The sequence below is a fragment of the Lynx rufus genome, unplaced genomic scaffold (assembly GCF_022079265.1).
Source record: "Lynx rufus isolate CCGP_SWC_20201006 ecotype Redwood Valley unplaced genomic scaffold, mLynRuf1.p SCAF_27, whole genome shotgun sequence".
Classification (NCBI taxonomy): Eukaryota; Metazoa; Chordata; class Mammalia; order Carnivora; family Felidae; genus Lynx; species Lynx rufus.
In genome coordinates, this window is record NW_025814842.1 from 9,676,555 (window position 1) to 9,704,383 (window position 27,829).

The window sequence follows — 27,829 nt, forward strand, 5'->3', positions numbered from 1 at the left end:
TCTTCTCTACTAAAGAGAAGGCTTGTAGAGATCAGAGACCCTGGCTTTTCCCCTTTCATGTCTTCAGTGCAGATTAGCAGTGGAGTGAATGAATGGTCCAGGAAGCTCAGCTAGTTCAAAATCTGAATTTGCAGACCACTAAAGGTTTCTTTGTTTTGTTTTCAGCGGTTTTATTAAGATACAATTCACATGCCATACAATTCACAGGATTCTGCAACAATCACCATAATCTAATTTTAAAAGTTTTGTTGCCCTTCAAAAAGAAAGCTCTACTTTTTAGCAGTCTCCATTTTCCGACCCCCAACACACTCCCCAGCCCTCGACAACCACGAGCCCACTTTCTAAGACCACCGCATTTAACATAGGTAAATTGATCACAAATCCTCAAAATCTCCCCGATTCTGGACCCGATGTGAAATTTGGTAGATAACTGTACCACTGAAACAATTTGTACGGCAGCAACTCCTACTCAGGTCGCAGCTTAAGGTTTGATCCGCAATCTGTTAGATTCTTTGTTAGACTGCTTGAGCGGGAATTTATTAGAATTAGATACACATTTAACAAGGGTGGTTGGTTTGGGTTGGTCTTGCATTTAAGTGTTGCCGTAGAAGTAAACCCCCTTGGGCAGTAAACAGGGCAACTGAAAAAACTCACTACCTCTGGTAACACTGTCCCGGGGACGTTAGTCCCCTAGAAAATAACATGGATCAAACATCACGGCGCTTTCCGGAGCTTTTATTCTTAACGCGACTCTTCCACAGGCTCACCTCGGTATGGGTGGGGTGCGGTGCGGTGGACGCGCGGAACCCGCAAGAAGACGAGCACCGCGTTTCTGCGAGACCGCCTTTGCCGAGCTGGGTCGGGTCTAGCGCGTTGCCGGGCAGCAGCGGCGTTGCCCGCGGCGGTCGCGCGTCCGGGTCGCGCGCGCAGTGACGCGGCCGGCGCGCGATGACGCGGCGCGCGGCGCGGTGCACGCTGGGATATTTAAGTCTTCTCCGCGGCGCGGAGCCGCGATGTCTCCGGCGGCTGCGGCGGCTGGCGGAGGCGAGCGGCGGCGGCCGATAGCGAGCGCCAGGGACGGCCGGGGCCGGAGCGGGGGCTGCGGTGGGTCGGCCGGGGCGGCGCTCCTTGGCTTGTCGCTGTTCGGCCTCGTGCTGTACCTGGTGCCGGCGGCGGCGGCGCTGGCCTGGCTGGCCGTGGGGGCCACCGCGGCCTGGTGGGGACTGAGCCGCGAGCCCCGAGGTTCGCGCGCCCTCTCCTCGCTCGTTCGGAGCGCGCGGCGTCAGCGAGCACTGCACGCTTCGCCTCCGGCCAAGTCGGCGGTGAACGGAAGTCTCCTAGAGCCGCGGAGCCCGCCCGAAGGACCCGACCCGGCCGAACTGCTCCTCATGGGCAGTTACCTGGGCAAGCCCGGCCCCCCGCAGCCTGTCCCCGCCCCGGAGGCCAGGGACCTGCTGGAGAGGCCTGGCCGCCGCTGCGCGTCCGCGCGCGCCGTGTCGCCAGCGCACTCGGCGCATCGCGCTCACCACATTCACCCTTCTCTCCCCACTCCTCTTCTCCGACCCTCGAGGAGGCCTTCCCACCGGTAAGATACGCTCACCTTCCCCAGACCCTCCTCTTTGTCGACCAGCTTTGAATTGAGGGCTTAACTTTTAAATCCGATTTTCTTTTTCGTTAAGTCAAAGTGGATTCTGTGTCGCTTTGTCCTCTTTGAACACCTTGGTGTGTGTCAGCCGCCTCCTGCCCTCCTTGAACCTTTGGGATGAGATGTGATGGCAGAGCTGTTTCCTTCCTTACAGTTTTTAAAACTTAATTTTAATACGGCATGGATTTAGCAGGATACTTAATAAGCTACTAAAATATCCCACTTCTGGTGAAAATATCTTGTTCTTTCAAGAATAGTTTAGATCGTATATTTTGTTACATTTTTTCCTTTCGACCAGTAAGAGAAGTACATCAAAGCGGTGTTCCCAGGAGACCCCTCTTTGATAAAATTTGATGATAAATATCAAAGAGGCATTTCTGTTTAGTCCCAATAGCTGAGTGACACAAGGAAATCCAAAACTTTGGTGAAAATATTAGATTATGGATAAACACATGTAGTTGAAAGATCAACTTTAGGTGGTAAAAATGTTTGACTTTGGGTGTGTATTACTTATGACTCAGCATAAAAAACTGAAATGCTTTGAGAATTCTTGAAAAGTGCCGCCTGGCATGCCCTAACATGCACTTTCCTTCCATTGTAGTTTTCCTTGTGTGGGCAGGGTTTTCAATTTCCCTCTCAAAATTGTTGAAATCCATTGTAGGGACAGCTGTTCAACAGCTGCCACTTGCCACCCTTAGATGGAATGGGGGAACGTTCCCATAAAAATGCTGTTTTGTGTGGCTCAAAAAGCGGTCTGAGCTCTCTGGAAAATAACCGAACCCACGTGATGCTTTAGGAGTCTACGTTTTCTGCCATTCTTTTAAGCTTCTTTGATTCTATAGTGTGTCTCCCATTCTCCACAGGGATTGTGGGACTTTATCAAACCGGTTTGTCATAACACCTCGAAGACGATACCCAATCCAGCAGGCCCAATATTCCCTTCTGGGGGTACTTCCTACAGTGTGCTGGAATGGTTATCACAAGAAGACTGTGCTATCTGCTCGTAATTCCAAAATGGTGTGCAGCCCAGTGACAGTGAGGATTGCTCCTCCGGATAGTAAATTGGCTCGTTCGCCAATGTGAGTATTACTGCTGGCAGAATGAACTCCGATTTATTTCCACTTATTCTTCTATAGCTACTCCTCTGATAAAACAAATGTAAAGCATAAAAGGGAAGAAACTGTTTATTTGAATGAGAAATCCCTAAATCTGGTCCTTGAACAGTTTTTTATGTTTGTTTTGTTTTGGCCTTAGGCTGTAGCTTTAATTGCTAGGGGCAGTTTCTATCAGTGTATACGTTTGCGTATCGGTTAGCTTCTGATTTCCAGTGGCTGAAGTCTGTGCTGTATGGCATGATTATTTTTTTAACGTTCATTTATTTTTTAAAGAGAGTGAATGTGGGGGGGGGGGGCGGGCAGAGAGAGACAGGGACAGAGGATCTGAAGCAGGCTATGTGCTGACAGCAGAGAGCTCGATGTGTAGGGCTCAAGCCCACGAACCGTGAGATCATGCCCTGAGCCAAGACAGAAGCTTAACCAACTGAGCCACTCTACTGTCCCTGACATGGTTATTAAAATGTGTTGATGCTAGAATATTATCTTTCCTTACAGACCAGAGCAGATAATCAACTCCACACTGTCCTCACCATCAAATAATGCCCCAGACCCATGTGCAAAGGAAACTGTACTGAGTGCCCTCAAGGAGAGAAAGAAAAGGACGGTGGAGGAAGAAGACCAAATATTTTTTGATAGCCAGGAAAATAAAAGAAGGTAACCAGCCCAGCAGAGTATTAAACAGGCCTCCCACATGGACTCCTGTGATTTGTTGAAATACAGATCATTGCCAAAAAGATACAAAGGCCAACTCCAGTTTGTGAGCTTTATATTTATAGTAGGCTTCTTTGGCTTCCGTGGAAGAGCTTAGTAACAAGGGCTTTAATGTTCTTAGTTTTCTAAGATACAAGTTAAACTTTATAATTTACCTTTTCCATAAGTGCCAGAGATAAGCTGACAGCTGTTAGCCATGTTAGCCTCATACTTTTGATACAAATGTGCTGAATCTTATTTTTAGAGAGAATGCTAACAATCTTTCCCTCACCAGCTTGTGTTGTTCAGTTATTTGGGTAACCCCCATTTCAGATGTCTTACTTGTGCTGAAGAAACATTTAGCAAAGAAAGGTGAAGACTGGAATATGGTAGATTTATCAGTAATGAGAGTAAAACCAATTTCATTGTTTGATTTCTGATATCTTAATGAAAATGGAATAAACAGTCTATCTCCTGAGCGTGGAAAGAGTAGAGGCTGAAGTCACTAGTTAGGATGCAGAACTGCTTATGGCTTTCCAAGAATCAGTTCAGGATTTCAGTCTTTTAATTCAACAGATTGAGCACCTTCTTTTTGCCAGGGCCTACTCCAGGTACTGTGGATAGGGCAGCGAGCAAGATGGAGTTCCCATGGGACTTGGATAAGAAGACGAGGAATTCTAGATTGTGTCTAGAGGTTAAAAAAAAAAAAAAAACAACAGGGTGGATCTAACAGACTAATTAGAAGGGGGGGGTTCTTTATATTAGACAAGGAAGCACTCTGAGGAGACAGTGGACCCCATACTTGTTAAATATATTGTTTCTATTACCTAGACTAGATTTTTCATCTCCTACAAGTTCAAAGATGGCCATCTTTGATACTGCCAGTGGAAAATTAGGTAGGGAAATATTAATAAGTGGAAGTGTTTTATGTGATGTGGGAAGATCTGATGATGGAGAGATGATTTACAAGTGAGCACTTTGAACTAATGTTAGCTAGCTAAGCAGGGGTGGCGAGTGGGGGTTGGAGGCAGGAGAAGGACTCTTTTTTTTATATTCCCAGTAGGTCTCCCTTGTTCTCCAGTTATAATTTTTCTTCACCCCATGAGCCTATATAACTGAAGACCCTGTTATCTTTCTCACACTTGGAGTAAGCGGTGATTATGGGCACCATGCATAGGTCCTTCTTACGTGTGTTATATGACATTTTTCCCTAACGGGTTTGCCATATTAACCTTTAGAACACTACGCGATGTGTGGGTTGGTCCCTAAAGTGTTCATTGGTTTTTTGTTTTTAATCTGTGGATGGTAGAGTATCAAATTTGTGATTGTAAAACTTTGGAGAGAAGTTAGCAATTAATTGATACACCTTAATAAGGTCAAAAGGTCTTGAAGCATGTTTATACTTCCCTTGCTATGAGGACAATCTTAGAATAAATTTACCTTTCAGAATCTTTAGGATTTGAAGCAACTTTTCCTTATCTAGCGTGGAACTTATATGCCATGGAAATAGTATAAGGTTCCAGGAATATGAGAAGATACTCTAAGAAAAAAAAAAAAACAGTCATTTCATTTAATTGAGGGTTTTTTGATTTGTCACAGGCGCCATGATAGCAGTGGGAGTGGACATTCAGCATTTGAGCCCCTGGTGGCTAATGGAGTTCCTGCTGCTTTTGTGCCTAAGTAAGTGAGACTCTTATCTGAATGAGATAGACTGTTGGGGAAAGGGAACCCTCAGAGCTGTTTTCCTGTAGATTTTACTCTGTGCTTTTTTGTGATGCTTTATTAATTCAGGTTCAAATCTTTGAAATTGGAGAGGAACATTTTGAGTAATGTGCCACAGTATCATCTAATTTCTTCTAATATTTTTTCATTACTATGGATAAAATATGGTAAGGCTAAGAGTTTGTAAATGTATTTAACCACATATGTAAACAGGTTTGTGCAATGGATAAAATGCAACAGTGTGAAATTTAAGATAAATGTTAAGTTTGTATGTGTGAATTGAAGTATTTAAGGAAGAATTGGATAGGAGGGAAAGTGGCTTAGAAATTGTTGAGGTACTTGGGGTGATTTACATGCTTATTGAGTTAGTAGTATGATAAGGCTGTCAGAAGAACGGATGTGCTCCTAGTCTGTACTGATAAAAGAACAAAGACTAGCATGGAGCAGGTGAGAGGCAGTCCTGCTTCCCTTAATTCTGTTCAGATCATCCGTGCAGTGCTGTGCTTGCTTCGATGCCCTACACGGTAAGAGAAGATAAGCACAACCTGACATTCATTCCACGTGAAGCAATTATAAGATGTTAAGGGGTGGTGGTGGCACATGAATGGGTTTTAAAGGTACAAAGTACTAACCCAAAGGAGAAAAATCTCAAGGAGAATAAGGAAATGAGGGAGGGGAGGCTAATGGTCTTCAAGAACCTCAAGGACAGTCGCATGGAAAAAAAGAAGGAAAACAGTCGCTTGGTTTGGCTCCAGATGGGATTCCCCTGGTGAAATAGGTGGACCTTAGGGGAAATACATTTCCTCCATCCAGTGTAAGAGTGGCTAACAGTCATCACTCTAGGAGATCGTGAGTTGTCTACATTGTAACAAAGGTTGGATGACTATTCTACAAGAAAGATGTTTAGAGAATTTTTGTTTCGGTTGGAAGCTTAGAAAAATTGGTTCCTCTTAACTCTGATTTTTTTTTTTTAATAGCTTTGTTGAAGTATAATTGACATTTATAATAAACTGTGCCTGTCTAAAGTGTACAGTTTGATAAGTTCTGACATGTATACACCTGCTAAACCATTGCCACAATCGAGGTAATAAACATAACCGTCACCTTCACAAGTTTCCCCGTGCCCCTTAGTAGCACCTCCTTCCAGTCCTGCCTCTATCCCCAGGCATCCACTGATCTTCTTTTTGTCACTGTAGATTAGGGTGCATTTTCTAAAATATTTTTTTTTCTAAAGTATTATTTAAGTGGAATCCTACATTTCACTTTTTAAATATTTGGCTTTCCCTTCCTGCCTTTGTCAGAGATATTTAGCTGAAGTGGTAACAGTAATATTAAGAGCTTTATCCATTTTTATTAAGTTTATTTGAGAAACTTTATGGCCATGGATGAAAGCCTTCAAAGAACGTTGCGTTGCGCACCTCACTGTCCTTTTCTCTTGTATTAGGCCTGGCTCTCTGAAGAGAGGTCTCAATTCCCAGAGCTCAGATGACCACTTGAATAAGAGATCCCGCACCTCTTCCATGAGCTCCTTGACAAGCACGTACACAGGTGGCATCCCTAGCTCCAGCCGCAATGCCATTACCAGTTCTTACAGTTCTTCTCGAGGTTTCTCTCAGGTACGTTCATCCTGTGCTATGGGAGAAATGCGTTCCAAGCATTAATTAGTTGATTAGCCAGTGTTTACTAGGCACCTTCTGTTTGTCAGATATTGGGGTTACCTCTAAGCTAAACAGAAGATACAAACCCTTGAACGGTAACGGTAGACCCAGGGATGGACTAGAAAGCCCAGAAAGCAAACCAGGGCATGTGGCACAAAACAGCCAGTATTGCAGATAAATAGACAAAAGGATGAAGAATTCCATAAATGATACTAATTTAATTGGAAAGGTAGATTCAGTCCCGATTGCACTGGGTCTTAGAAAAGAAATTCACCCTATTGTCATTGAGAATTTAGTGAAAGTTTTTAAAATATTGTCATTAAAAAAATTTCTTTTTTAGAAAAATTTGCGATTCTTTCTTAGTAAGAGGAAGTAGTGTGGCCTAGGGAACAGAGCAAGCTTTGCTACCAGGCAGACTTGTGTTCAAATCTTGACTCTTGACTCTTAGTACCTATAGGGCCTTGGGCGGGTAAGTCACTTAAACCTTTTCATCTCCAAAAGATTATTACAAAGATTGAGGGCAATGCTTGGAAAATGCCCATCACAGTGCCTGTCAGTAGTGGACACCCTATATATAGTAGCTCGAAAAAAAAATAAGGCATGTGTGAAAGATTTTTGAGAGGAGACCGTTTTTGAGATAAGATAATCCAGAAGGTTCTTAGGGTAATACAAATGAAAGATGAAGGCCTAAGCCAGAGCAGCCGTGGGAATACAAAGAATATTAAATAATAACCTTTACCTGGAGCACTTACTCTGTGATAGGCCCTGTGCTGAGCACTTTACGTAACTTTCCTCACGTAATCATCACAACGCGCAGATTCAGGATAATTCTTAAGGGCCCTAGGATTTTCAGAACGGTCAGTGAGCACTGGCTTCAACTTGAAGTCACCAGCTGCATTCGCCCGTGACAAGAGAGTCGGCCTGTCCTTTGAAGCTTTGAAGCCAGGCACCGACTTTATAGTTACAGAAGTCCCGGATGGCCTCTTCCAACGTAAGGCTCTCTGTACTGAAAATCTGTTGATTGGTGGAGCCGCCTTCATTAATGACCTTAGCTGGATCTTCTGGGTAACTTTGCTGCAGCTTCTCCATCAGCACTTGCTGCTTTGCCTTGTTGTGCAGACAGCTTCTTCCCTTAAACCTCATTGAGTTGGCCTTTGCTGGCTTCAGACTTTGCTTCAGCTTCCTCACCTCTAAGCCTTCGTTGAATTGAGGAGCTGGGTCTTGCTCTGGATGAGGCTTTGGCTTAAGGGAATGTTGTGGCTGGTTTGGTCTTCTGTCCACCCCACTGAGACTTCCTCCATCTCAGCAGTAAGGCCTCCTCACTTTATCATTTGTGTGTTCCTTAGGGTAGCACTTCTGATTTCTTCAACACCTTTTCCTTTGCGTTCACACCTTGGTTATTGGGTACGAGAAGCCTAGCTTTCAGTGTCTCGGCTCTTGACCTGTCTTTCTCACTCAGCTTGGTCATTTGTAGCTTTTGCTTGAAAGTCAGACATGCGACTCTTCCTTTCACTTGGACACTTAGAGGCCATTGTAGGCTTGTTCTTGGTGTGATTTCCATACTTTTGTATCTCGGCAAATAGGGAGGCCCGAGGAAAGGGAGAGAGAGGGTGGGGGAAGTGCCAGTTGGTGGAACAGGACACATGCATTTACCAGTTCAGTTTGCCGCCTTACACGGGTATGGGTTGTGATGTTCTAAGACAGTTACAGTTACAGTAAGAATATTGAGGATCACTGATCACAGGTCATTATAACACATAGGATAATAATAAAGAGTTGGAAATATTGTAAGACTTACAAAATGTGAGACAGAGACATGAAGTGAGCACATGCTGTTGGGGAAATGGCAGCAATAGACTCGCTAAAAGCAAGAGTTGCCACAAACCTTCAAGTTTGTGAAAAACAGTATTTTTTTTAAGTTTATTTATTTTGAGGGTGAGACAGCGTGAGAGGGGGAGGGGCAGAGAGAGAAACTCCCAAGCAGACTCCACACAGGTGCTCTTACCCCAGTAGTTTTTGATAAATAACTTCAGTGCTTTTTAACTTTAAAAAAAAAAAAAAAATCCTTTGTGTACATTTCCAACTCAAACTGAAGTCTCTTTGTTCAGACAGCCTTGGCTTCTTTGAGTTGGAAATGATATTTGTAGGTACAGTCTCTAGGACCATAAAGGTATGCATACCCTTTAGAAAGAGGACGCTCAATCGTTAGTTTGTACTGATATTTCAAATTCAGATTTAGGATTACAGAACTTTTTACATAATTTCTTTGATTTTATATTTTTATGTATTCTTATACAAAAATGTTTCTTCATAATTACTTATTTGATTGGTCCCTAGTACACACGATTTCAAAATAATGATATCACTGCCATTACAAACAGTAAGACAAACCAGCTTAAGAATTACTTGTGACTCATTTTGTTGTTAGTATATATTCTTGTATGGGTACTGGGGAATATACAATCAAAATACGTGTCATAAAGTAATGTGAATTCAGTGTTCTCATTTACAGCACCAACTTGATATACGGTAAGGTTTATTCAGTGTATTTTAATGTTTTAGGGATTTCTTTTATTTTTGAATATAGTTTGCTTTTAATTATGTAAAATAAAATACTTAAATCATCCGAAGAACGTATGGTAAAGCAAAATACACTCAGAAGTCCAGTTGCCACCTCTTTCTACTCCATGTTGTTCCCTTCCTGTTTTATTACTTTCTGATCGTCCTTCCACTGTGTTTTTTTTTTTTGTTTCCCCTCAAAACCATATGCAAATCCATGTCTATCTGTAAACCCCACCTTCTAACCTTTGAGGCAGTGATAGGTGCAAGTTTGAGCCTTGCTTCGTCTTTCCCTCTACACCTGCATAGTTACTCTTTCCCTTTGGTGACAAACGTTGGGTTGTTTCCATCTAATGCTGGGACAGATGGTGCTGCAGGTAATGCTCTAGTTCATGTGTCATTTCACACTTTGGCCTTTACACTTCTAGGATAGCTTCCCCAGAATATAGATTTCCAGGCCAAAGGTTAAATGCATGTGTAGTTTTGCTAGATATTGTTAACTTCCCCTTCTTAGAGTATGTACCGTTTAGCATTCCCGTCAGCATCGTATGAGTCACCATTTTTCCATAGTAATCAATAGATGAAGGTTGTCATAGCTTTGGATTTTTACCAGTTAAGTGAGGAGTAGTATTTGTGTCTCTTATGAGTGAGTTTGGGCGGATTTTCCTATATTGGAGAAACTGGATTTAAATGTAAAATAGGGGCGCCTGGGTGGCGCAATCGGTTAAGCGTCCGACTTCAGCCAGGTCACGATCTCGCGGTCCGCGAGTTCGAGCCCCGCATCAGGCTCTGGGCTGATGGCTCAGAGCCTGGAGCCTGTTTCCGATTCTGTGTCTCCCTCTCTCTCTGCCCCTCCCCCGTTCATGCTCTGTCTCTCTCTGTCCCAAAAATAAATAAAAAACGTGGAAAAAAAAAATAAAAAAATAAATGTAAAATAAAAGTCATGAAAGTATTTGTGAAAACGGTTTTCTTGTGCAGTGCTGGTGGGAGTGTCAGTTCATACAGTTCTCTAGAGAGCAGTGTGGCAGGTAATTACCAATATTAGAGATGCAGGTGCCCTTGGTCCAGCAGCCTTGCTTTTCGGAGTTAATTCTACATATACACTGGAAAACATATACAAGGATGTTGATTGTAGCATTTTAATAGCAGAATCTTGGAAACAATGTAAATGTGCCTTTGGGGGGGGGGGAGGGGAGTTGAATTTCCATAAGTTGAAATACTATGTAACTATCCAAAAGAATAAGGTACCTTAATAGGCGCTGATGTGAATGATCTAAAAGATACATGACAAAAGCAAGGTGCAGAACTGTGTCTATGGTATCCTCTGTTGTTTGTGCTGCTGGTTTCTTTAATCTTTTAAAGTGCATAGAATAATTCTGACAGATTTTATTAAAAACTGGGAATAACTATTGCTGTAGGAGGGAAACTTTTTACTGTGTACTCTTTTTGTTGGAATTTGTGATACCTGCTGCAAGTAGTACATTTCCTGGTTTCAAAAAGGTGTTCAGTAAAATAAAATTCCCCTGACCTGGGTGTCCCAGTCTCTGTCCCGTAGTACCTGTTAACATTCGTGCTATATGCAAACACAGATACTACACAGAATTATTGGTCTGTGTTACACAAATGGGATCATCACGTGTGCTTTTTTGAAAAACATCCTTTTTTATCATTATATATTGCATAGCATTCTGTGTCATATGATCCATGTTGAAAATATTTTTTTAAATCAGAGTCTAATGTAGAAAAACAAGTATTGTGAGTGTTTAGCTCCATGTAACCACCACCCAGGTCAAGTAATAAATCATTTTCTTTTTATTTTTTTAACTTTGTTATTTTGAAAGAGCGAGAGCACAAGTTGGGGAGGGGCAGTGAGAGGGAGAGACAGAATCCCAAGCAGGCTCTTTGCCATCAGTGCAGAGCCTGACGCCAGGCTCAAACTCCAGAACCGTGAGATCATATCCTGAGCAGAGATCAAGAGTCAGACGCTTAACCACCTGAGCCACCCAGGTGCCCCAATAAATTTTCAACGCCCAGAAGGCCCTCTCATACTCATTCCTTCCTTCTTGAATATTAGCACCATATAATTTTCCCTGTTTTAAAACTTGATATATAAATGGAGACCAGAATATGTTTTCTTTGGTATTTGGCTTCTTTCACTCACCATTTTCTTTGTGAGATGCATCCATGTTGTTGCATGTAGCAACAAGTCTTTCATTTTCTTGCTGTGTTCATTTTTGTTATATGAATATACCACAATTTTTTCCTCCTCTTGTTGGGACATTGGGTTTCCAGTTTGGAGCTGTTATGCATAATGCTACCATGGACATTCTTGTATTAAATCTTTTGGTGCACATATATAAAGTATGTGTAATTCTCAGTTTTAGTAGATTGTATTGAACTGTTTTAAAGTTATGTTTCAGGGTGCCTGGGTGGCTCAGTCGGTTAAGTGTCTGACTTCGGCTCAGGTCATGATCTCACGGTTCGTGGGTTCGAGCCCCGCATTGGGCTCTGTGCTGACAGCTCAGAGCCTGGAGCCTGCTTTGGATTCTGTCTCCCTCTCTGTCTGCCCACCCCCGCTTGAGCTCCGAGTCTCTATCTCTCTCTCTCTCTCTCTCTCTCTCTCTCTCAAAAATGAATAAATGTTAAAAATTTTTTAAATAAATAAATAAAAATTAAGTTTTGTTTCAAGGGTGCCTGGCTGGCTCAGTCAGTTAAATGTCTGACTTTGGCTCAGATCATGATCTCACAGTTAATGAGTTCAAGCCCTGCATTGGGCAATAAACTTTTAAATATATATATATATAAATAAATAAATAGATGAAGGGAAGAAGGAAGGACGTTATGTTTCCGTTGATACTCTTACCCTTACCAGTGCAGTATGAGATTTTGTTCCTGTGGTTACACAGCCTCACTGACACTTGGTGTTACCAGTCTTTAATTACCCATTCCAGTGGGTGTGAAATAGTATTTCATTGTGGTTGTAATTTCCTAATTGTAATTTGTGGTTATAATTGTAATTGCTGATTGCTAATGAAATAGAGGTATGAACTGTTCATTGGCCATTCATACTTCCTTTTTTATGAAGTACCTATTCAGGTTTCTTGGCTTTCTTCTATTTAGTTGTCTTTTTTTTACTGATTTATATTATATACATTCTTCATATATTCTAGATGCAAGCTCTCTGAATTCTGTGTATTGCAACAAATCACTGTCCTATTCTGTGTCTCACCACTTGGTTTTCTTCAGATTTACTCTTATGGTTAATGTATTGTGTGCACTGTTTAGGAACTTTTTGTCTACCTGAAGTCATGGTGGTGTTATGCTACCTTCTAGAAGCGTTATTATTTTTCTTCTCACATTGGGATCTATAATCCGCCTGAAGTTGATTTTTGTATATGATGCGAGGTACGGATCAAAATTAGTGTCTTTCCACATAAATATCCATTCGACTTAGCAACATTTATTGAAAGGATGGATCACCCTTTCCCTCAAAATTGCGCTGTGGCACTGCCTTTGTTATAATTTAAGTGTCCATATGTATATGTGGATCCGTATCTAGATTCTGTTCTGTTGGTCTGTTTTTCTCTACACTATGCCACACAGTCTTTTAGTTTTGGTGTGTAGTAGAATAAGTCATCCAACTTTCTCATTTCTTTCATTCCTCTTCAGAATTGTCTTCGATCTTGACCCTTTGCATTTTTCTGTAAGTTTAGAATTAGCTTGTTGATTTCCACCTAAATAAAGACCACTTGCTGAGATGTTAAGATTGCCTTTAATCTGCCAGTTATTTTGGAGAGAAACGACCTTTTTACAGTGTTGAATCTTCCAGTCCATGAACATGGTATATCCTTCATTTACATCATCTTTAACTTCACCATGTAGTTGTTTTACGTATTAAACTTATTCCTAGATACATGTTTTTGATGCTACTATAATGGTGTATTAAAATCTGTTGCTGATGTATAGAAATACAACTGATTATTGCATTCAGGAAATCTGCTAAATCCTATAAGCATCTATATATTCTTTAGGACTTTTGTGTGTGCATCACGTTGCCTACGATAATGACAGCTTTTTTTCTCCCTTTGCAGTCCTTATGTTGTTTGCTTATGCCTTAGTGCATTTGGTTAAGACCTGAAGTACAACGTTGAATAGAAGTGATAGCAAACATCCTTGTCTTTCCTGATCTCAAAGGGAGCGCTTTCCACATTTCCTGTTACATATGCTGTTTAATACAGGTATTTTGTAGATAGGTACTCCTTATTGGATTAAGGAAGTTCCTTTTTCAAGGTTATGTATCAGTGAATTTTAGAAGTCACTCTAGTTTATGCTTTCCTTTTTCTTTAATTTCTGCCCTTATAGGTATTACTTCTTTTTTTTTTCTTTTTCCTTTTTTTTTTCTTTTTTCATGTTTGATTTGTTGGGATCTCTTTCTGGCTTTTTAATCCAGATTCTTAGATCACTGGGGTTTTTCCATTGTTTTCCCTTTTCTAATATATGTATTTAAGGTTACACAGTTCCTACAAACTTAACCGTAGCTGCATTTCCACAGCTTTGTAATAGAAGAATTTTTCATATTCATTCTTTGATTCATGGGTTACTTAGAAATTCATTGCTTAATTTCAAAACCATTAATTCCTTGTCCTCCTTGTTACTGGTTTTTAGCTAAATTCCATTAGCTCACAGGATATACTCCTCTATCCATTCTTGTTTTGAGATTTGCTCTGTGCCTGAGTACATGTTTAGTTTTGGTAAGTGTTCCAACTTCACTTGAAAAGAAATTTTATGAAGTGCTCGTTTACAGTTTATATTCCTTGGAGTTTGTCTTGTGGCTTGATATGTTTTGAAAAACTCTCAACCTAATATTATCTCTTCAGATACTGTTCTGCCCTATTTTCTCCCCCCCCTCAGTGTTCCAGGGCACATGGTAGACCTTTTCCTTTTGTCCGTGTCTGTCTGTCTGTGTCTCCTGTCATTTTGTCTCCACCTCTAGTCTTCCTTCGTCTAATTTACTGATTTACTTTAGCTTTCTGTCATCCACTGCCATCCATCTTAAGTAGTTTTGATTCTCTTTCTTACGGTTGTTGTTGGTGTGCCAGGATTCTCCATATTGTCATTTAAATTCTTGTATAACAATTCTTCTAAGGTTTTATTCAATAATTCCAGCATTTGAGTCTTCTGGTCAGTTTTTGATGTCTGATTTTTTCCTCTGGGGTTTTGGATAACTATTACTTTCTTTTTTTTTTTTTTTATAAAATTTATTATTTTTTTTTTTTAATTTTTTTTTTCAACGTTTATTTATTTTTGGGACAGAGAGAGACAGAGCATGAACGGGGGAGGGGCAGAGAGAGAGGGAGACACAGAATCAGAAACAGGCTCCAGGCTCTGAGCCATCAGCCCAGAGCCTGACGCGGGGCTCGAACTCACAGACCGCGAGATCGTGACCTGGCTGAAGTCGGACGCTTAACCGACTGCGCCACCCAGGCGCCCCTATTACTTTCTTATATATTTTTGTTGTTGCTTTATTTCTGTGTCAGACAAAAAAAAAAAAAAAAAGTAATGGTGACTTAAAGCTCTGAATGATGGTGTCTTCCTTCCTCCAGGGAGGTTTTACTTTTTTACTTTACCTTGGGCAGTAGTTAGGATAGTGGCAGGTTACTTCTGTCCAGGTAGAATTGACATGGTTTTGAGTTGGTTGTCAGTTCTCGTGAGGGCTGCTTTATTTCTGATTTGCCCTATATCCTCGTATGCAGCCTTTGGGATCCCAACCAGAAAGCTTTAGGTCTTATTAAGGACCCTCTACTTTGGAAGACCCTGAATTCATTTTTGTCTTTCCAGCCATATGAGACTCCAAAAGCTTTTCCGTGCCTCTCAACTACAGCTTTTGCTTTTGGAATTGGCATTCACCATGAGAGAAAAAGTAGACTTAAATGTGGGGGCTAACCCTTGGCTCCTCTTCCCTTGGCTCCACGATGTCTCCTGCCCCGCTGGCTCTTCCGTACTGCCATACCTTCAAACACACGTAGGTCAGACCTTCAGCATTTGCTTCTTGTCTCTGGCGGGAGCGTTAGTGTAAAACAACACGGTCAGCCTTTGCCTGGAAGTGGGTCAGATTTTAAGCAGCCTCATTTGTGGTGGAGCCTTTGACCTGTGCAGGAAATATACTCCCTGACACTAATAACTGTTTGGTATTCTGTTTTAAGTAGTTACTGGTCCCCTCTCTGCTTGTCCCCTGCTCACATGCATGCACTGTCTCTCTCTGTCTCTCTCCATCTCTCTGTCTCTCTAAATAAATAAATAAATAAAGTAATATTAAAGTTCTTTTTTTGTTTATTTATATTTAGAGAGAGAGACAGCATGAGCTGGGGAGGGGCAGAGAGAGAGGGAGACACAGAATCTGAAGCAAACGGGGAGATTATGACCTGGGCCATAGTTGGATGCTTAACCGACTGAGCCACCCAGGTGCCCCAATATGAACGTTCTTTATGTTTCTTTGGAAAAAAATGTACTGAGGTAGTGATCATCTCCAGTAATCAATTTCAGTGTCCTTACATTTGGTGCAGGTGGTAGTAGAGGTATTTAATTTAACTATATTTTTCCAGGGGAACACTAGTAAATATCCACATCTACAACTGTCTACACTGGAAGTCCTAGCATTGATACAAAGTCATCACAGATGTTACACTGGTACCAGTTATAGAAAAAGTAAACTGTCCTCTGACCTTTTGTGCGCGGCGTTGATATCTCCCTGTGTCTTACCAGATTTCTCATTTTCCAGAGTAGGCGTATGTATTTACCCTTGCCTTCACTTCCAGGCCTAACCTGCCTCTCGCCCTTGTGCCCCGTAACTATGTTCTACGTTGCAGCCAGACCGTGACATTTATTATCTACCAAGAGCACTTCCTACCTGCTGCCTTCCCTTGCTTTGTTCTGGTCTCCCTCTGGAATAACACGTCCATCCCACTGCAGGCACTCTTCAGGTGCTTTCTGTTAAGTCATGAAAGGCTGTCTTGTCTTTTGGCTGTTACAGTCGATTTGTGTTCTTTCCTCTTTTTCACACTGTAAATTTCTTGATGGAACCGTCTTGCTCATCTTGGCATTCTTTGTAAAGTAGAAAGGTCTAGAGCCTCTGTGAAGTGGGGACTCTGCAAATCAAAGTTGAGTTATAGCGCAGAACTAAATTGACTGTTAGAAGAATAGATTGACTATTTTTTTTAATGACTCTCCTTGTTACATCTTTTGCCTGTTTTTCATTTGATACGTTCATTATATTTTTGTGGAGTTGCAGGACTTGCATTTTTCATGTTAAGGATAATAACTCTTCCTGAAAATATTTGCCTTTTAATTTTGTTTAATTTTGTTTATTTTGTTTATAGTTTTTGTTTGTTTCAGGGTGTGTTTATTTCCAGCCTACATAGATTTTATTTCGATTTTATGGAAATGTGAGCATGGTGGAAAAGACAGATGGCACATAGAGTCTCCCTGCTGCGCGTGATACTTTTCCACAGAGAGGTTCTTTCCACAGAGAGGTTCTTTACGTAGCGATTTTATGTGACAGTGTGTCAGTTTTTTGTCTTCTGTCTCTGGCACAGACTTCTCCCTGGCCCATAGTATGGAACAGCTAATCTGGTTTTTTTTAGTCCTTTTGTGACACTTCTTGCATGTAAACCTTGGTCACATCTGGATTGTGTGTGTGTGTGTGTCACCTGTGACAGACATAGTGGGGGTACAGTATTTTCCCTTAAGTGTTGAACCAGGTTGTCCTTAACCCTGGCTAAACATTGGAATCATCTTTGGTACTTTATTCAAAATGTAAGGTGTGAGGCCCAAGCGTTTAGTTTTTGTTCTGTGTTTCTTTCCCTGAGTGCACCAGCATTCCTCTCACACCCGTTCTCAGCCTCGGGTGTCCTGATACTGGTCTCATGGAGCTGCCCTGTTTCACCACTTTCGCCACCTGTCTCTGAGTTTAAATTCTTCTTTACCTCTTCAGACTTTTTTTTTTTTTTTTTAATTTTTTTTTTCAACGTTTTATTTATTTTTGGGACAGAGAGAGACAGAGCATGAACGGGGGAGGGGCAGAGAGAGAGGGAGACACAGAATCGGAAACAGGCTCCAGGCTCTGAGCCATCAGCCCAGAGCCCGACGCGGGGCTCGAACTCACGGACCGCGAGATCGTGACCTGGCTGAAGTCGGACGCTTAACCGACTGCGCCACCCAGGCGCCCCTACCTCTTCAGACTTTTATTAAAGATTGCTGTCTGCTTGTTTGTGCTTATATAACTGTTACTGAGTAAGAAATCACTAGAAACTTCTGGAAGAATGTCTGCAGTGATAGGTTATTAGTATTTTTGTGATTAAGCTAAAGACTTCACGAAACTTCATAGTGCTTGCTCTTTGTCAGTTATCGAGGCTGCTTTGCATGAGGGGAAGGTGAGAACAGACCTTCGCTACCAAGGAACCGATTGCCTGTTTGTTGGAAGAGACAGGTGTCTGGATAATAATCATGTAACAGCAAATACCATAGATACTGCATAAGTCATAAATGTCATGATAGCACATCTTAAAAAAATAAAGTTGAAGCAGGGGGCACCTGGGTGGCTCGGTCGGTTAAGCATCCGACTTTGGCTCACGTCATGATCTCATAGTTTGTGAGTTCTAGCCCCACATCAGGCTCTGTGCTGGCAGTGCAGAGCCTGCTTGGGATTCTTTCTCCCTCTCTCTGCCCCTCTCCACTTGCTCTCTCTCAAAATATACCTAAAAAAAATAAAGTTGAAGTAAAACAAAAATTAATAAAAGCAAGACTATTAGTTTACTGGCTTACCTTTGCTGTAATAGGTTTTTTGAGGCGGGGAGGGGGGTTGGGAAAGCTTCTTAATTGTATAATTTCTGCAGCCAACATAAAGCTGGATGCATCATAGGCTCTAAACCATGACTGAATGTAACCTTCTACTTTTTAATATATGCAAAAAGTACATTGTTCCTTGTACTTTATTAGTTAGCATTTCCTTACTTGTTCAGACTTTTTCCCCATAGTTAATACTGGCAACTGACTTTCCTTCAGGGGCCTTCCTTCACAGAGAAATGTTTTTCTTTATTTTTATTTTTCTAAATTTATTTTTGAGAGGAAGCTCATGCACCAGGGAGGGGCAAAGAGAACGGGAGAGAGAGAGAGAATCCCAAGTAGGCTCCACGCTGCCAGCAAGGAGCCCAGTGTGGAGTTTGAACCCACGAACCGTGAGATCATGACCTGAACCAAAATCAAGAGTCAGATGCTCAACCGACTGAGCCATCCAGGTGCTCCTTTTTTGTTTTAAAAGATAGTATTTTTAAGTAATCTCTACACCCAACATGGGGCTCGAACCCACAACACGGAGATGGAGTCTCATGCTCCACTACGTCAGCCAAGTGCTCCACAAAAGATGTTTGTCACTGAGGAGGAGACCCTGTGTGTGGCGATGAACAGAATACAAAGTTGTATTGAAGGCGGATGTCACGCTGTCCAGTAGGGTAACCATGTCACTGCTTTTTGCCTTTTAGCTTTGGAAGAGAAGCGGGCCCAGCTTGTCACCGTTCTCCAGCCCAGCCTCATCCCGCTCACAGACACCAGAGAGGCCAGCAAAGAAAATAAGGTAACGGGTCCTTGTTTGCACTGCAGACTAATGAGAGGGCAGGAAAGGAAGCACACGTACTTGGCTCTTAGGCCTCCTGCGGCTCCGATCCGGAGGATCCAAGATTGCCATCCAGAAGGACAGTGAAGTACCTGCCCAAACTGCTCTCGCCTCTTAAATGTCTTCTGTGCTGACCCTGGAGGCTCTGGCTCTCTTCCTCATCCTGCAGCACAAGCGACTGGGGTGTGAACGCAAAGGCCACAGGGTAGAGGGGGCACAGAGAATCATGGCAGGGGCAGGAGAGTTCATGTTCTGGACCCCAGCTGATCTCCAGGCACCAACAGGCGACTAGACTGCTGCTCTTAGGGGTCAGCTCTGTGGCTACAGCTCTCGGGAACTGGGCGAGGTGTAAGTAAGGTTGTGAAGGTTCTCGTTTTGTGCTTGTTGTGAGACAGGTTTCTCCGTGGCTTCCAGGAACTTCTCCCTTCGTTTTGTAAGAATTTCCTTTTGATTTCTCTTATTTTTTGTCCTGGCCTGTGATCTTAAATCACAGTTGTTCTAGACTTTGGCCGGGTTGGTAGTTACGAGGCTGTAAGTAGTTACCCGATACTCTGTATCAGGAAGTCTTTCTAAATGCGCCTCTGCCTCTTCTGCCCTCAGAGAGGACGAGCTTTCTCACCGCTCCAGTTCTTCAACTCCTTTGGCAACAGACAAGGAGGCCCAGGGAGAAAAGGGTAGGTTGTGAAGCGCGCAGGAGTAGCTTCTGGTGGTGGGAGTGTTTATGGAGCATGTGAGACCCCTGCTCATCCGGAAGCATGCGCTGAGCATCGCTGTGTGCAGGGCCTGGTGGGTGCAGAGGTCTGTGGTCTGTGGCACTGGCAGCTACGGCACCGGCCAGTGGATCTGTGGGCTGGCGATGAGCGCTGGTGGGGGCCTCTGAGCGGCCTGGGTGACTACTGTCAGTAAGCACTTGTATGCCTGTGTTTGGAGCAGTTATCTTGATACCCTCCTGGCAGAAACCGTCTTGCAAACTCTCCAAGACCCCATCCACGGAAGACCAAATCTTTCAGACATAACCAGTGAGAATTCAGTGTTAAAAACCAAGTGGATAGACAAACTTGGCCATTTCTGGAAGAGGAGGAAGAAAACAAGTCCATGTTGTTTTTTTTAGCTGCAGATACAACCACATGGAAGGCGCAGAACTCGTGGAGCTCCCCTCCCACACCTGGCAGCTCTGGGCAGCGGAAGCGAAAGATTCAGCTCCTACCCTCCCGGCGAGGGGCTCGGCTGACCCTGGTATGGCTTTGTCTGTCCACACCCGCCCGCCCCAGCTCGGCATCCCCAAGTTCTAGGGCAGCTCAATACAGGTTTCTTCCAGCTTCCCTGATGGGCCTCTCATCTTTCTCTCTGGCAGCCCCCACCTCCCCAGCTTGGCTACTCCATCACTGCCGAAGATCTAGATTTGGAAAAAAGAGCTTCGCTGCGGTGGTTTAACGAGGCCTTGGAGGATGGGACTGGTAAGGAAGACTGACCAGCTTCAGGCTGCAAAGAGGAGTTTCCTCTGGTTTTATTTGGATCTTTCTCATCTGACAAATCCTTTTGAGGCCTCAGTGGAATCTGGAGAACAATGAGCATTGGAATCAAGGAGAAGCATTTCTTTCTTGCTTTTTTTTTTTTTTTTTTAAATAGAGAATGCCAAATGGGGGAGGGGCAGAGAGCGAGAGGAGAGAGAGAGAATCCCAAGCAGGCTCCATACTGACCGTTCAGGGCTTGAACTCACAAACCGTGAATCGTGACCTGAGCTGAAGTCAGTCACTCACCTGGAGCCTCCCAGGTGCCCCAGGGGAAGCATTTCTAAATAAGCAGATACCGAGTCCGTGAGTGTCTCGTGCTACATGATGTGCCCCTGGAAAGAATTTCCCAGCACCTTTCTTTCTCCTTAGATACGGCTTCTAACTCTGGCACCGAGAAGCCCCCTACTACTCAACCTTCTTTGACGTTTACCCTGCCAACTACTGGGACCGCCGCCTCCCCAGCCGCCCTCCCAGCCCCAAGCCCCAACCCGCTGCTGGAGAGCTTGAAGAAGAAGCAGAGTTCTGCAGGCCCACCCCCTTCCTCGGGTGAGTGGGCGAGCTCCATCTGCGGCGTCGAATGGCATCCGTCCGTGGGTCATGTGGAGTAAAGGCGTCATGCCTGCCAGTCCCTGAAGGTCTTCGGGAGCTTGAACTTGCTGTGGCTCAGCAGTCCTGAGCTGGTGCACGCTTCCGAGCTTCAGAATTCTCTCATCAGGAGGTTCTAGGGAAGGGGGTCCACGGCTTAGTCTTAGCAGTCGGAGGCTCTGGAGGCCAGAGCCACTCAGAGCCTTGCTGTTGTCCTCTGTAAAATGCACACGTTTACCTTTGAGGTGGCTCTGAGATGTAAATGTGATCCCATGGTTACCAAGTCTTGTCACATGACCACAGGCACAAGAGGACGTCATTTTTCCCTTTAGGTTTCCAAGGGTCCTTCATGGTGTGCCCACACTCCTCTTGTTGCCCTTTAACATAGAGTAGTCTATCCGGCATCAGCCCGTCCCAGGGCTCAAGGGCAGAGACTCTTCCATTTGTGGTTATGTGCCCTGCACTTAGCACAGTAGGCAAACAGGCAGTCTTTGTTGGATGAATAGTAAGTAAGGTGCATCTGGGAAATTAACAGGACTGGAGTTTGGGTGATTGGGTTTTCCTTAGTTTCTACACATTACCCCCCAATGAGGCCACATCGTATCCCATCGTGTCCTACGATCGGGGAAGGGTGGAAATAATGTTTCCTTGATTTTAAGGGGTGGATACTTTAAGGGTCTGTGGTGTGGATGTCGTCACAATTTGTTGACGGACTCTGAATCCCCAGCACGGTGCTAGGGAGAGAAGCGTTGAATGCCATCACGTTTGAGGTATTCAGAATTTACTCTCTCTGTTCTTCCAGAATCTGCTGGAGTGGCAACCACTGGGGCCCACACACCTCCGAAGACACCCAGCCTTCCGGCCCCTCTTGGGTCTTCACAGTCGGGACCCCTTCCAGGCACCTCCTCGGACTCCAAATCCACAGCCGCTTTCTTAGGGCTGACCCCTGCTGCTTCCCCGATCCCAGCCACTGACCCCACCAAGTCCCCTCCAGCTCCTCAGGCTGAGACATCGGCCCCGTCTCCCACCCCGAAGCAAAGTCTTCTTTTGGGAATGCTGAGCACCCCACCTGCCGACCCCCCTACCTCCACAGCCCCCGCCGTGTCCTCGGCATCGCCCATGTTCAAGCCCATCTTTCTGGCCCCACCAAAAAGCGAGAATGAGGGCCCTTTGCCATCCAGCCCATCCAAGGTCACCACCGCGACCCCTTCCGGCTCTGCCCTCCCTGCGCCTGCCAGCAGCCCCAAGCTCACTTTCGAGCCGATCTTCGGCAGCATCGGGCCCCCTACGTCTGTGCCCTCGTCGGTCCCCTTCTTCAGTCAGACGGCCGTTCCAGCCACTGCCACGAGCACCCCTCTTTTCACCGGCCAGGCCGGTGCCACCTCAGCCGTGGCTCCCACGAGTACAGCCAGCACGTCCACAGACTCTGCTTCGAAGCCCACGTTCAGCTTTGGTGTGAGCAGCGTGACCAGCACCACCACTTCCGCTGCCCAGCCTTTCCTCTTCGGGGCTCCCCCTGCCTCCGGTGCCAGCTTCACCCCGGCCGTGGGCTCCATATTCCAGTTCGGCAAGCCTCCTGCCGCGCCCGCCTCGACGACGGTCACGACCTTTGTCCAGTCCCTCCCCGGGGCCGCGCCAACGACCGCCAGCGGCAGCGGCACCACCGGCTTCGGCGGTTTCGGCGGCGGCCTCAGCACCCCCGCCCCGGTCACCAGCAGCCAGCCGGCGCCGACCTTCACTAGCGCCGCCACCCCGGCGTTCCACATTCCCTTCGGCTCGAGCACCAAGCCCCCCCTCTCTTCGTACCCGGGAGCCAACCCCCAGCCCACGTTCGGGGCCGCCGACGGGCAGCAGCAGGGCACCACCAAGCCAGCCCTCGCCCCGAGCTTCGGCAGCTCTTTCGCTTTCGGGAACTCTGCGGCCGCGGCCCCGGCTGCCACCCCAGCGCCCGGCCCGACCCAGCCCGCCTTCGGCGGTGCCACGCCGTCCGGCTTCGGCGGTTTGAAGCCCACGGCGTCGGCCTTCGGCGCCCCCGCCAGCACCCAGCCGGCCTTCGGCAGCGGCACGTCCGTGTTCTCCTTTGGGGCGGCCGCCGCCTCCGGCTTCGGAGCTACAACCCAGACCACCAGCGGCGGGACCGGTAGCTCTGTGTTCGGCAGCACGACGCTGGCGCCTTTCACGTTCGGGGGTTCGGCCGGCCCGGCCGGCGGCGGGGGCTTCGGGATCAACGCGGCCACCCCCGGCACCAGCTCTGCTTCTGGAGCGTTCAGCTTCGGCACAGGACAGAGCGGGACCGCTGGCGGCACGACGCCTTTCGGAGGAGGCTTGAGTCAGAGCACGTTGGGCGCACCCAGCCAGAGCACACCCTTTGCCTTCAGTGTGGCGAGCGCGCCCGAGAGCAAGCCTGTGTTCGGAGGTAAGATGAGGAACGGACTCGGGTGCTGCTCTGAGTGCTGGCCCCGGCCGCCCTCGGAGCTTTACGGTGTGGCGGTGACTGACATTAGATACAGGGTCAGGGAGCTGTGCGTCCTGGGGGAAGACGGTCTGGTGGTCGAGGAGGTGGGCCTTTCTGAGGCAGTTTGAGCCAAGACTCCCCGTCTGTGATGCAGGGGTTGGGAGCATGGGTGGGTAGGCGTGAGCCAGAGCCCACGCTTCGGGCGCAGGAGAGCTGGCGCAGAGGCCCAGGGGCGGAAGCAAGCTCTGGTCACAAACAGCAAAAAGTGAGGTGTGGCTAGAGGATCGAAGAACAGAAGTGCTCCAGAATGATGTGGGGAGGCAGAGTTGACGGTCACACGTGGCCAGGGTTAAGCTTGGATTTAAGTATTGAGGGAAATCCTGGTAGAATTTCAAGCAGAAGAATGAAGTGATCTGATTTGCCACGTGGAAAGAGACTCCCAAGGAGCTCTGATCCTGATAGCGTGCTTTCTTCAGGAAACGGGAGAGGTCTTGGGGAGGTCCGTGTACAGAGGAGGGCATCTTGAAATGGTCGTTTGGAGAGTGGGAAAAGGAATGTAACGAGAATGTTGGAGAATCGCGGTTATGAATTTTAATTTAAAAAAAATTTTTTTTTCAACGTTTATTTTTGGGACAGAGAGAGACAGAGCATGAACGGGGGAGGGGCAGAGAGAGAGGGAGACACAGAATCGGAAACAGGCTCCAGGCTCTGAGCCATCAGCCCAGAGCCCGACGCGGGGCTCGAACTCACGGACCGCGAGATCGTGACCTGGCTGAAGTCGGACGCTTAACCGACTGCGCCACCCAGGCGCCCCGCGGTTATGAATTTAAAGCGAGGCCGGCCCGTGCTGTCACACGTTGTTAATCAGCGACATCCAGACTGAGGTGGAGAACAGGTGCAGGCGCGCCTGTCACAGCTCCAGCTGGTGCCGCGAGAGGGGCAGGGCTCGGCAAGGGGGGGGTGATACTTGAAGTGCTCGCGGTGGCCATCTGGGTGCTGGGCAGTCCCGGGCAGCGGTGAGGGGTGACGGGGTGGGAGTGGGGTGCAAGGTCAGGACTGGGAGTGAGGCGGCCGGCACTCCCTGAGGCCTGTGGGGGGGGGAGGCGGCGGCAGGACTGGACTTTGAACGTGGCCATGGGAAGGCGAGAGGACCCACACTGGTGGGGTGTTAGGAAGGTTCCAGTTTCTGATGCCAAGGGACAGATAAACAGGGGGCAGAGGCAGAACTCAATTAGTCATGACAGAGGGAAGTAACCTGGTCCAGGTGGAGGCGAGGGGGGTGGAGGGTGTTGAGTGTCCCCAGGAATGCAGAGACTCTGTTCCTGAGGTGGCCAAAAGGCAGCACGGTGGTTAGCAGGCAGAGGCACTTCCTACCACCGAGGGAGCCAGCTTTGGTGGTCCAGGGCTGAGGTGCCCTGTGGGGACACCCCCCAATTCGTCATCCCGGCTGTTACGCCCTGTGCCCACTGCCTAGTCGCTCGTTTTCTACCGTCTCTTCGTTCTAGGCACTTCCACACCCACTTTTGGTCAGAACACCCCTGCCCCCGGGGTGGGCGCATCGGGCAGTGGTCTCTCCTTTGGGGCGTCCTCAACACCCACCCAAGGCTTTGTTGGAGTCGGGCCTTTCGGTAAGCAGCCAGCGTGACCCTGCTTCTTTCTGCAAAGAAGGAGGGCGGTGGGGGGCGGGGTGGAGGTGGGGGTGGGTCTTGGCAGGTTCCTGGCTCTGGGGCTCCCTGGAAAAGATCAGGCTCACAGGCATGAGAAAGATGTGGCCTGGCTACGAGATTGGCAAAGCCCAGGTATGGAGTTGAGGGTGGAATGTTTCAGACCACTGGAAAGCCAAGGGCAGATGCCTTCTTGCTGGCTCTCAGGTGTTCTGGGATTCTGTACTTTCAGTAGCCACCACCCCCCCACACACACCGCTGCCACTGTTTGGGAAGCCCGGTTTAAGTACCAGATTCTGTCGGCCTAACCTTCCAGAGATTAGGGTACCCAGGGAGGTGTCCCGGATAGCAGCTGCCCTGATGAGACCTTGTTGAATCTTTCCAGGATCGGCGGCCCCTTCCTTTTCCATTGGTGCGGGATCCAAGACCCCGGGGGCTCGGCAGCGACTGCAGGCCCGCAGGCAGCACACCCGCAAGAAATAGCCTTTGTCCCCGTTCCATACCCCCCCCCAACCCCCCTCCTTGCCCACATCTGGACCTCAGCACCTGCTAGGAAGAGCCTCTGACCCTTCTAGTTCCATAAAGCAACCTACCCCAGATCTCTGGCTTCCGCCACCAGGGAGGCGGTGGCAGCCTCCACCGGCGGTGGCCGGTTCCTGCTCCTTGAGGAAGAAGCCCCTGGCCTCTCGAGGGAGGGGGGTTGGGGTGCGCAGGGCAGGAGCCTGATCCCTTTACTTGAATGGCTCCGTGGTGAGGCTGGAGAAAACTGAAGAAACATCTGTACATACTGTCCTCGTCCTCCCCTGACTCTTGTCTGGTGTATGAGCTTGGTCAGGCGGCCTCCCTTCCCGCCTCGCCCCCAGAGCCATCTCCTCTCGCCTGGCAGGTCGTAGGCACGGCCCTACCTACACGTGCCGCCGCGGTGCAGTGGATGATGGGAGTCGGGGAAGTGGGTCAGCCCCGCGGCTTTACCTTGCTTGGCTTGCCTATAAAAAGCGGTTCTCCTCGGGTCCCGTTAGGGGACTCTGCTTCCCCAGTTCTTGCTGCTTCGTCCCTCCCTGGTTCCCCGCAGGCTCTACTCCTTTTTAAAGGACCTTGAATCTAGCTTTGCCTTGGAGACCCCAGTGGGGCTGCTCCTGCTGGTCCACTTCCTCCTGCCAAGTCTGAGTCCATGTTTGTCCTCAACCCTCTGCCAGTTCAGCCCCTAAAAGCTCGGTGGCTCAAGACTGTTAGCCTGGCAGCTGCAGGGGAGCTACCTCGCTCCGGGGGAGTGGGGGGAGCGCCGGGAGCGGGCAGGATGTCCCCCGCTGCCTCCTTGCCCGCCTTCCCCGCTGGCCTCCGTGGGGCTCGTCCGCCTCCTCCCCGGGGTTGTATGTTTAAAGCCTTGTCCTGTGTTACTGTCTGATGCTCATGTCTATTGCTCTTTGAATCGAGTTTGGAGGAAGAATTGAATTGTATGAGTGGCGGCATGTTGGTAGTGCCGGACTTAACTGTTTCAAGTTTCTGGGGCCTCGCTAATTGAATGTGGAAAGTAGCACCGCTTTATGGCTACACGTGCTGACTCCTGGATTTTCAAATGGTGTTTTGACTTTAAGGGCTGGCAGCCCAAGAGGATGGGGGCCGAGGGGGAAGCAAAGTCCTCTTCCCTCTGCTGTTTCCCTCCCGCCTACCTGACCCCACCGTGGGCTGGATCCTCCCCAGAATGTTAGAAAACCAAAATTAACCAACCACGCTTCAAAATTCATCCCCCCCACCCTCCCCCCCTTCAGCAGAGCCTCCCCTCCGTCCCGTTCTTCCCCTGTTCCCAGATCACATACCCCAGGCCCAAGAGCCTTGCTGCCAATGCCCATCCTCTTTGGGAGAAGTATGAATGCGTGTGTCTAAATTAAAAGAAAAAAATATTTAAACATTTTTTAACGAAATAAAAATTTATTTTTGTATTTAAGCTAAATTGCCTTTTAAATTCCTTCAAGCTTGGTTCACTGAGGTGGTTAAGTATAAATGCTATTGACTAGGAATTAGCTGTATAGTTAAGTTATGCCTGTGTGGACAAGAGGCTCAGACTGTCCCAGGCAGCTTTCCTGAGGGACTAGAGCCCCTTCGGGACACATTCTATAAACCATAATTCTTATTTTATAAATAATGTGACGTAGATGTGACTTGTCCCCCCTCCCCCCTCGTGACTGAGGTTGAGTGTGACGCAGGGGACTGCTCCTTCCCACCCCCCAGGAAGAGCAGACAGTATTTACCTGTGTGTGGCGCCCAGAGGCCTGGACCTCGAGTCCCGAGTCCCTGTTAGGATTGGGGGGGGAGGGGGGGGGTGGGCACGGGTCTAGAAACCAAGCTTCTAGCGATACCTTCCGGAAGGTAGAGCCTCGTTAGTGTTAGTGTTCCGAGCTAGTTTACCTCAGGTCCACAGGCAGGACACTTGGCCCGGGAGCCCCCAAAGAGGGTGTCCCGGCGCGGCCTGAGTGTGTGTGTGTGTGTGTGGGTGTGTGTGTGTGTGTGTGTGTACACGTACGTGCACTGGACAGGAACGGGAGGCTGGGACTTTC

At 46.9% G+C, this 27,829-nt stretch overlaps 1 protein-coding gene across 1 annotated transcript; it reads left to right on the forward strand.

Moving 5' to 3' along the window:
• Positions 1-1,013: 1,013 nt before the first annotated feature.
• On the forward strand, positions 1,014-27,219 carry POM121C (POM121 transmembrane nucleoporin C). The gene is made up of 13 exons (XM_047089185.1): positions 1,014-1,585; positions 2,509-2,724; positions 3,256-3,414; positions 5,050-5,130; positions 6,617-6,788; positions 18,926-19,017; positions 19,657-19,730; positions 20,168-20,292; positions 20,411-20,513; positions 20,940-21,116; positions 21,958-23,571; positions 25,116-25,238; positions 25,660-27,219. The coding sequence occupies exons 1-13, from the start codon at positions 1,014-1,016 to the stop codon at positions 25,755-25,757; spliced, it is 3,606 nt and encodes a 1,201-aa protein (XP_046945141.1). The 3' UTR covers positions 25,758-27,219.
• Positions 27,220-27,829: the final 610 nt, after the last annotated feature.